Source organism: Triticum aestivum, chromosome 4A (genome assembly GCF_018294505.1).
Source record: "Triticum aestivum cultivar Chinese Spring chromosome 4A, IWGSC CS RefSeq v2.1, whole genome shotgun sequence".
In the NCBI taxonomy this organism is placed as follows: domain Eukaryota; kingdom Viridiplantae; phylum Streptophyta; class Magnoliopsida; order Poales; family Poaceae; genus Triticum; species Triticum aestivum.
The window spans coordinates 570,327,209-570,336,954 of NC_057803.1; the positions used below are offsets into that span (position 1 = coordinate 570,327,209).

General features: G+C 49.6%; 1 protein-coding gene across 1 annotated transcript in view; it reads left to right on the forward strand.

Moving 5' to 3' along the window:
- LOC123083920 (uncharacterized) overlaps positions 1-520 on the forward strand; it is a 5,399-nt gene extending 4,879 nt beyond the window's left edge. Inside the window, exon 6 of the mRNA XM_044505785.1 lies at positions 514-520. Coding sequence (XP_044361720.1) covers positions 514-520 — 7 coding nt within the window. The remainder of the gene's footprint in view (positions 1-513) is intronic.
- Positions 521-9,746: the final 9,226 nt, after the last annotated feature.

Consider the following 9,746-nt stretch of genomic DNA (forward strand, 5'->3'; position numbering starts at 1 on the left):
GTACTACAACAACAACGATGATGGGTACTACCAGCCTAGTAACTTCAACAACAGGGGCAGGGGCGCAGGGAGGTGGCCACGCAAACACCGAGAGGGTTGAGGCAAGGGCATATCTGGAAGTCTGGGAGCCATTTTGTTATTATATATAACTAACTAACTTAACCTGTCGGTATTTGCAATCCAATCCGTCCCCATCTGTGAGTTTTTTTGTCGCTGTAATGAGTGCATATGGTTGGTTGGTAAATGTGGAATCTCGTTGAAAGTAGCTTCAGGTCACATATGTTCATATCGATGTGTTGCTTCTTTTTCCGGATGTGTGGGTCGTCATATATTTCTTGTTGGTTTTATTATTTTTGTTGGATGTCTTTCTACGTCGTTCCTGATTGTGTTTGTGTTTCCTTTGTTTGTTTGTTTGTTCTTGTCGGTATCGTCCCTTTTCTTGAAAATAATAATAATGTTTGTTTTGGTGATTTCTGCTGTCTTTTACAATCCTGACAAGTTATTTTATGCAAGGTGCTAGGCGTCACCGTAGCCGATTATGCATCCCCCGGTGCCAAAATACTGCAATAGGCGAGGCCGAGGCATTTTTTTTTACTGGAACCGGCTTTGATTTGTTGCTGCGACCCGGCGACAGCGAGCCATGCTTTTTTATTCTGGCTGTGGTGCGTGGTGGCCGGCCGAAAATTGGGTCGGTTGACCGACGTCTAGCCATTGGCTTTTCCTTCATTGTAAGCTCCAAAGCGGAAACGCCCCCTCATCTCGAATCTTGCTTTTTTAGAACACAATATAGACGCAAGTGCTCATCCTATTAACGCACACACGCACATCCTACCGAGCATCTTTGAGAGGCTGAGTCGGCATATCATCTTGAGATTTTATGCAGTCACCGTAGGATAAATGCGAGCACCGGGACTTGAACCCTGGTGCGCTGGGATACCACTGTCCACTTAACCATCCAACCACAAGTTGGTTTGCATCTTGAATCTTGTTAGAGCAATCGCTCCTTGTTGTATGCATAGGAGTAGCGGAAATTCAACATGGGTCATACTACCATATGGTATCATTATCCAAGCCGTTGGTCCACATAGGGATCAGTGAACACAGGCGTATTGCATAATGCATTTCTTTTTCATTGCATCAATATTCAATTGGGCCAGTGCTTCTTGCCAGTTGTCCATTAATGTTGTGGCTCACAATGGTGTTCTAACGGCGCTACTTTCTACTTTTTCTGGACCTGAGCCTGTGGCACATGGTCTGCTCCATACTAAGGCTAACTCCAACGCACGACCCAAATAGACGTTCGTTTTGTCCGGATTTCGTCCGTTTGAGGGTGACAATGGGGCCGTATCCACCCGGATTTAAGTTTGCGTCGGCCGGGCGCCCAATGCGCGGCCGCATCTTCGACGCATCCTGTCCCCGTGCATGCAAACATGAGAAACTAAGGATTTAAGCCGCGGCCACGATTCACACTAGTTCACGCCGGCCGGCAACACAGCGGCGACCTATAGTCTCATGCCGGCAACACAACCAGCGGCCGACACAGGAGCCAGCCTTCAAAAAGGACATGTTTCACGCCGGCAACAAAGCCAGCGGCCGGCACACCAGCCAGCCTTCAAAAAGGACCGCCAGCGCGGCCAGCGCGGCCGAGGTCTCACCTAGTTCATGCCATCACGGGCGAACATCTCCTTCTGCCGGTTTGTGAACCAAGCCTTCCTCTCCGGTGACATATTGTTCTTGTCGACGCTCATCAACGCTAGTGCCACCTCCTTGGCTTTTGTGTCGGCATTGGTGGCCTCGGTCTCTAGCTTCTTGAGTTGAGCGGCCTCCTCCATGTCGAGCTTCCTCTTCTTCACGGCCTCCTCCATGTCAAGCTTCTTCGTTTGAAGATCTAGGTATATCTTCATTTGCTCCTCCTTCCCTTTGCTCCTGCTCTCCTCCCGCACTTTTGGCTCATCATGTTCTCCAAATTTCCTTGCAAGGCTATAGAAGACGCATCACGCTTCTCGTCGACCTTTGAGCTTGTCTTGCCCCTCGGCCTCTTGAGCACGTCTCCCTCATCAGCCATGGCCGCCTTCTCTCCTCTCTTCTTCTTAAGAGCATTGTATTGGTCCTTGAACTTGGGGCAATCTTTGATGAGCACCCAACAATGCCCAACATGAGAAGGGCGTGCGCCTTGGAGACGGTGGACTCCTTGTCGTCGAGGTCGGCCTGGTGCTGCAACGCACGCTGCAGGGAACACTTGGCGGCGTACTCGACGACGGCCTTCTTCTCCACCGCGACAGTTCGCCGGTTCCTCCTCTTGGCCGATTCAGCGTCGAGCTTGGCGGCCTCCGCCGACGTGAGCTCCGACCGAAGCTTCTTCACAGACTTCGTTTTCTTCGCCACGGGGCGGGCGGCCGGTGGTGGGTCGCCGGGATTTGCCTCATCGGCCATGGTGGATGGAGGGAGGGGAAAGGCCGAGGGCGCGAGAGAGTGGAGGGCGAGGCCCAGGAGCGTTTGGAGGAAAGGGAGGGAAAGTGGCCGCTTGTGTCACCGACGGGCAGGCCAAGGGAGGACAAGGGCGCGCGTCCCGCCGGTGCGCGTGCTATCCGTTCGGCCGCAAACTCGTCTCAAACTTGGGCCAGGAATGGGTTGAAAGCGGACAGAAAACGGACGACGACCCATTTGCGGTCCTGTGTTGGAGGTCCTGCTTTGTCCGTTTACCCCCAAACGGATGCAGACGGGCCATTTGGTGTCGTGCGTTAGAGTTGGCCTAAGCCATCGGCCCAATTTATACAGGTCGTATGCCACCGGGCAATCCTCTAGTCAATCGTGATCCCTTCTAATTCCTATCATTTTGGTTAATTCACTTAATCCCTTCCTGATGGGGATTATTCAAATCCATGTAGTGCGCATCAAACTGGTGCATGCAAGCATACAAGCCCAATACAGCTGAAATATGTCTGCATGTAAATGAAGCATCCTCATTATTTGAACTGAACTACGTTAAGCATCAGTTTATTACAATACCATAGAGTTGAAAGCCAAACAATTTCTTGATCAAAAAAGGGAAACATTCCTGGTAAAAAAAGGAGAAGCAGGTTTGGTACACAGACAATATATGAGATGGTCCAGGAGATGTCCGTGACCTAAGCAAACTGCAAACTGTTGTTTGCAAGAAAAATTCAAATAGCTAAGCATGGTCGTCATTACTGCCGGATGCGCCCCATTCATTAAACAAGAAGGGGGTTTAAAAAGATATCCAGGCACCGACCAAAGGCCAAAAAGAAAAATACAAGCCGTTACTCTCCCGGCATCAGAAGACCCAAATGTTTCGCCCCTGCTAGGACCCTCGCCTCGTGCTTGATTGCTTGGAGAGTGCTAAACGTTGGAGCGGAGCGGCCTTGAAAAACCCGTGCGTTCCTCTCATCCGAAATTGCTTTCGAAACGAGCACGAAGATAGAAGGCATCGCTTTCTTGTGTGCATCGTGGGCGGAAGCCGATTCACACCATCAATCATGGATGCTCGTGTAAGTCGCCCAACCAGAAGCATCCAAATCAATGAGTTGAAGCCCAACTCTGACCATCTCCCAAACTCTCAAAGTGTATCTACATTGGAAGAAAATGTGCTCAACCGTCCTTATTCACGCCTACAGAGGGTGCACGGACCACTGTTTGGCCACCCTCGCTTGGCCAAGCGAACGGATGTCCATAACCTGTCTTGGATGGCAAGCCATGCAAGAAATTTGGCTTTCGGGAGGGATGGGGGGGGGGGAGACTCTCCAGACAACCTTGTACATGGCAAAACGCGTGATGGTCAAGTAGTGCACGTTATAAGCCAAGGACGCAGAGTAGCTCCCATAGGCCGTGTGTTTCCACAAAATAGTATCCTCCACGCCCGCTTGTAGCTGCACTCCGTGAAGGAGAAACCAAAGCTCTATAATTGCCAAAAAATACTGCCAGATGCGCTACAATGGCAGTGAGGTACATCCTGAGCTGGGTCACAGGCATCCGCTGTCAGAATTCGCTCTCTGACACTCGCTCTGACAGAGATGAACATGGGTGTTTGGTGCCGCGTAAAATCTTGCGACTTTTTTGACTTTCTCATTTGCTATTTTTTCTGGTACAAGGAAGAAACGGTGGCCGGTAGAGATCCTACCTCGGCGCCATGATCTGGCTCACGCCCGTGCCATCGCACGAGCACCAACACTAGGTCCTAGCCCTACATGCATGACACGCACAGACGCAGCACATGCCTAACTGAATTTAACTGAAAAATGGAAATTAACTACTGCTACCAACGACTAGATTAAGTTGTCAACGAATCACCCCCTAATCTTGTCATTGCTGATTTATTTCCGAAGAACTCCAGTCATGTCGATCCTCCTCCTCAGCTCTTGAAACGCCAGACATCCAAGTCCCTTTGTCAAAGCATCAGCGAGCTGATCACTGGTTCGAATGTAGTCGATGTCGATCTTCCCTCCCTCCATGCACTCCCGAATGAAGTGGAACCTGATTTCAGTGTGCTTGCTCCGGTCATGGAAGACATGATTCTTCGACAGAGAGATCGTTGATTTGTTGTCGACGAACAGCTTCGACGACACTGTCTCCTTATTCAGCATCTGGCCGAGCAGTCGTGCCAACCAAATCCCTTGACACACAGTAGTGGTGGTTGCAATGTACTCGGCCTCGCATGAAGAGATGGCCACCACTCGTTGCTTCTACGACTACCAGCTTATAGTGTTCTCACCAAGGAAGAAGATGGCGCCCGTCGTGCTCTTTCGATCGACGATGTCCCTGGCGTGATCTGAATCGCTGTACCCTGTTAGCTTCAACTCGCCCTTCCCGCGCTTGAACGCACATCCGTGCTCCAGCGTCCCTGCTATATGTAACACAGCAGGTTCTTCACCGCCGTGTAGTGATCTGCAGCAGGGGCCTCCATGAACCTGCTCAGAGCCTACGGCGAAGCTTATGTCTGGCCTTGTGTGGGTCAGATACCGCAAACCTCTGATGATGCTCTGGTAGTACGTGACATCCACGGCATCCCCGACACTGTCCTTGCTCAGTTTCAATCTTGCCTGTATTGGTGTGCTGGCTGGGTTGTAGTCTGACAGCCCAGCTCGCTCCAACAGACACTTGGCATATGCCGTCTGGCAGAGCATGATCCGATCATGCTCCTGGTGGATTTCGATGCCAAGGTAGAAGTTGAGTTTGCCCAAGTCACTCATGCGGAACAACTTGGTCATTTGCTGCTTGAAGCTTGCGATCTCCTCCGTGTTCACGCCGATGATGACGAGATCATCCACATACACCCCAACGAGCAGCAGTGAGTTTCCTATGCCTCATTGGTACACCGCGTGCTCCGACGGACAACGCTTGAAGCCGAGTGTGCTCAGACTGTCGTCCAGCTTCGCGTTCCACGCCCTTGGAGCTTAGCGCAGACCGTACAGGGCCTTGCGAAGGCGCAACACCTTGTCTTCTTCTCCGGTCTTCATGTATCCCGGCGGCTGCTACACATACACCTCCTCAAGAAGGTCACCATTCAAGAATGCAGACTTTATGTCCATGTGGTGTACCTGCCAGTCGTGGTGAGCGACGAGGGTGATCAACACACGCGCCGAGTCCATCCGCACCACGGGCGCGAACACATCCTCGAAGTCAATCCCTTGCCGCTAGACGTAGGCCCTGGCTACCAACCTCGCCTTGAGTTAGTAACGAGATCTTGTATTATGGAACGAGTAAATAGACTTGTCGGTAACGAGATTGAACTAGGTATGGAGGTACCAATGATCGAATCTCAGGCAAGTAACATATCGCCGGGCAAAGGGAATTGCATACGGGATTACCCGAATCCTCGACACCGTGGTTCAACCGATGAAGATCTTTGAGGAATATGTTGGAACCAATATGGGCATCCAGGTCTTGCTATTGGTTATTGGCCAGAGAGGTGTCTCAGTCATGACTACATGATTCCCGAACCCGCAAGGTCGCACGCTTAACGTTCGTTGACGCTATAGTAGTATTGGGATATTTGATGATTGGTAACTAAATTTTGTTCGGAGTCCCGGATGAGATCCTGGACATCACGAGGAGTCTTGGAAAGGTCGAGAGGTAAAGATTTATATATGGAAAGTCGTTTTCGGGATTCTGGAAAAAGGTGCAGTTTTTTCGGTGTTTTACCGGGAAGCTTCGAGAAGGTTCCGGAGGGGTCCGGAAGTCCACAAGTGGGTCCACCAAGTCCCACATGCCAGCATGGGCTGAAAGGGGCACCTTGGCCTTCATGGGCTAGGCGCACCAGCCCCTAAGAGTCCCATGTGGCTAGGACATGTGGAAAGGGACTGGAGTCCAACTCCTACTAGGAGTAGGGCTCCTCCCCCTTGGCGCCAGTCCTACTAGGAGTAGGGCTAGACTCCCAGCCCTCCCACGCCTATAAATATAGGGGAGGGGGTGCAGCAAGGCACCCCAACACATTGGCATTGGCTACTTCCCCGTCTCTCCCTCCCAGCATAGTTCTCGTCCACGGTTTTTCACTTAGCGAAGCGCTGCCATTGCTCCACCACCACCATCTCCACCACGTCATCGTGTTGGTTGAGATCCCATCTACTTCTTCCCTTCTCTTGCTGGATCAAGGAGGAGGAGACGTCACCGAGCCGCACATAAACTCGGAGGTGCCGTTCGTTCAGTGCTAGATCAGTTTGGATCGTGATTGGATCACGAAGAGTACGACTAGATCAACCGCGTTATATAAGCTTCCGCTTAACGGTCTACGATGGTACGTAGACACACTCTCCCCTCTCGTTGCTATGCTTCTTCTAGATAGATCTTGGGTGTTCGTAGGAATTTGATTTTCATGCAACATTCCCCATCAGCTTACAGTCAGGAGCAAAACTTTGGCTACTACTTTTTTTGTCGCCGAGGTGCAAGGTAACTACAACGTCATACTAGGCCGTGATTGGATTCATGCAACCAATGCGTGTCGTCTACTATGCACCAGTTTTTGATCCAGTGGGTTGATGGTGAGGCAGAAATCATTTATGCGGATAACTCGGCTTCTGTTGCTTTGGCCGATGCATCAGTGGATTGGCAACATCCCAATTCTACTTGCTTAACAGGGCGCGTTTTAAACATGGTTAGTATTTTATGTATACATATTTCTTATACATGGTTCGTATTTTCAATATACATGATTAACTTTTCTTTAATCTCACATACATTTCTTGAAACGCATGAATAGTTTTTTACAAACATTTTTTTAACAATATTAACATGTTTTTTAGATAATACTCCCTCCGTCCCGTAATTCTTGTCGCAGGGGTAGTACATTTATTTTTTGCATTTTAGTCCTTCCACTTTCAAAGCTCTAGAAATTAAGCCCCCATCTCCTTCCTCCTCCTCCTCCTCCTGTCGCACGCGTCGCCGCGGCGGCCACGGCCAGCTGCCATGGCGATATGTCTCCAGGAGAAGGTAGCCGCTGACGAGCAGTTCCTGAGCCACTGATGAGCCCGCCCACAAACAGGACCTTTGCTGCCCACGAGGAGGATCTCCACCGCCTGCCCATGAGGAGGACTCCGTCGGCCGCCCACCGACGAGCGGGCTCTCCGTCGCCCACCGACGAGCAGGTCCTCCACCACCCACCACCGCCGCGCTGGTCCACTCCGCCCACAATTCTGCCGCCCACTGCCGCCACGCTGGTCCGCTTCGGCCCGCCGGCTGGTTGAGGTGGTGGTGGCTGGCGACGCCTCTGCCACCATCGCTACTGCTGGTGGGCGATGCCGACGCCCTCCGATCCCCGCCCCCGACCCCTGAGGCCTCCACCTCTGCCTCTGCTACTCTGCTCTGGTCCTGCAGCTGACACAGAGTGAAATTGATCCGCAACTCACTTGGGGTGACCGTGTTGATCAGCAGCAACAGAGCTCCAGTAGCATCTCCCTTGTGCTCATCTGGCCTGCTCCTTGTGTTGCCGCCAGAGCTCGGTTCCTAAGGAAGGAAGAAGGCAAAATTCAGTTAAAATGTCAGGTTTTAGTTAATCTGTACTCCAAACTGTTAAAATTTACTATCAATTTTCAGCAATGCAGCATTGAGCCTAAACCTTTTTGATAGTACAAGCAATGCAGCATTGAGCCTCCGCCTCTGCTGCTGTCTGGCTGAGCGCTGACCTTGGCTTCCTCTAGAGCCCCCACCTTTGCTGCTGTCTGGGTACGTACGGAAGCAAATCAATTATAGTGAAATTAATCGTCACGGTGAAACTGATAGTCATCTGGTGAAATTGAATGTTTCTAGATCAATTATTGCTAGCATTATGGAACTAGAGCAGATCATCCAATTTTAAACATACGCAATCACTGTGCTTTGCTAACCGTCATACTGTTAAGTCACTGAACATATGCAGTCACTAAACATATGCAAATTTGGAGAACTGTTTGGTACTGCTGGAATTACTCCAGTTTGGAGTACTCCACAGATTATGAAAGTTTGAAGTACAAAATTTAGTTTGTTACTTCCAGTTTGGAGTACTGTTTGCAACTTATGAAAGAAAATTATGAAAGCAACTTCTGTAAAATGGCTTTGTTCCTCTGTGTTTCTGATGCCTTTTGCTTCCAAAGGCAGTTCAGTTCACTCCAAAAAACAATAGTCCAAACTATACTCAAACGGTCAGATTTTGTAACTGTACTTAAGGCCAAAATTCAGTGAAAACATCGCCAGTCTGTTAAAATTTAGTTTAAAGATTTGTACCTTGATGCAGACTAAAAGTAGTAGGTTAAGTTGAAAGTGCTAGTTATCGACTAGAGGGGGGTGAATAGGAGATTTTTATGTAAGTCTTCAAAACACGAGGTCTTTGAACGCAAACTGATGTAATGATCCTATATGATATGCAGCGGAAGATGAACTACACTAGACAAGCCATAGTCAAGTAAACAGTATGGTGAAAGAACGAAGACTAATAGCAGCTAGGTAGTATGGATCAGAATGGAAGACAATATGAAGCCAAACAGGCGATAGTCTTCACACAGTGAAGTCAAACAGATCAGGCAAGCAAGCAATGACTTCATGAAGACAAACTGAAATGTAAAGGAAGTAAGAGATAGAACCAGTGGCTTGGTGAAGACAAGGATTTGGTAGACCAGTTCCAGTTGCTGTGACAACTATATGTCTGGTTAGGGAGGCTGAGATTGAACTCAGAAGACCGCGTCTTCACCTTATTTCCCTTGAGCTAAGGACACCCAGTCCTCGCCCAATCACTCTGGTAAGTCTTCAAGGTAGACTTCCAAACCTTCACATACTTCGTTCACTAGCAATCCACAATGGCTCTTGGATGCTCAGAACACGATGCCTAACCGGCTGGAGGATTCATAGTCCTCAAGTGTAACAAGTCTTCAGGTCACGTGGACAGAAAAGACTTCAATGATGCCTAACACTCTTTGGCTCTGGGTGTTTTGGGCTTTGTCCTCGCAAGGATCTCTCTCTTAAAGGCTTTGGAGGTGGGTTGCTCTCAAACGACAAAAGCCGTGTACTAACTCTGAGCAACCACCAATTTATGGTGTAGGGGGTGGGCTATTTATAGCCTAGAGGCAACCCTACATGATATGTCCGAAATGACCCTGGGTCACTAAGGAACCGACACGTGTCCAACGGTCGGATTTCAAACACACGCGGCAGCTTCGCTTGGTCTACAAGCAAAGCTGACTCATCCAACTTAGGATAAGATTTTCTCTCATTATCTTCACTCGAAGACATAGGATTTTGGTTGAGCATCACATCAGTCATCT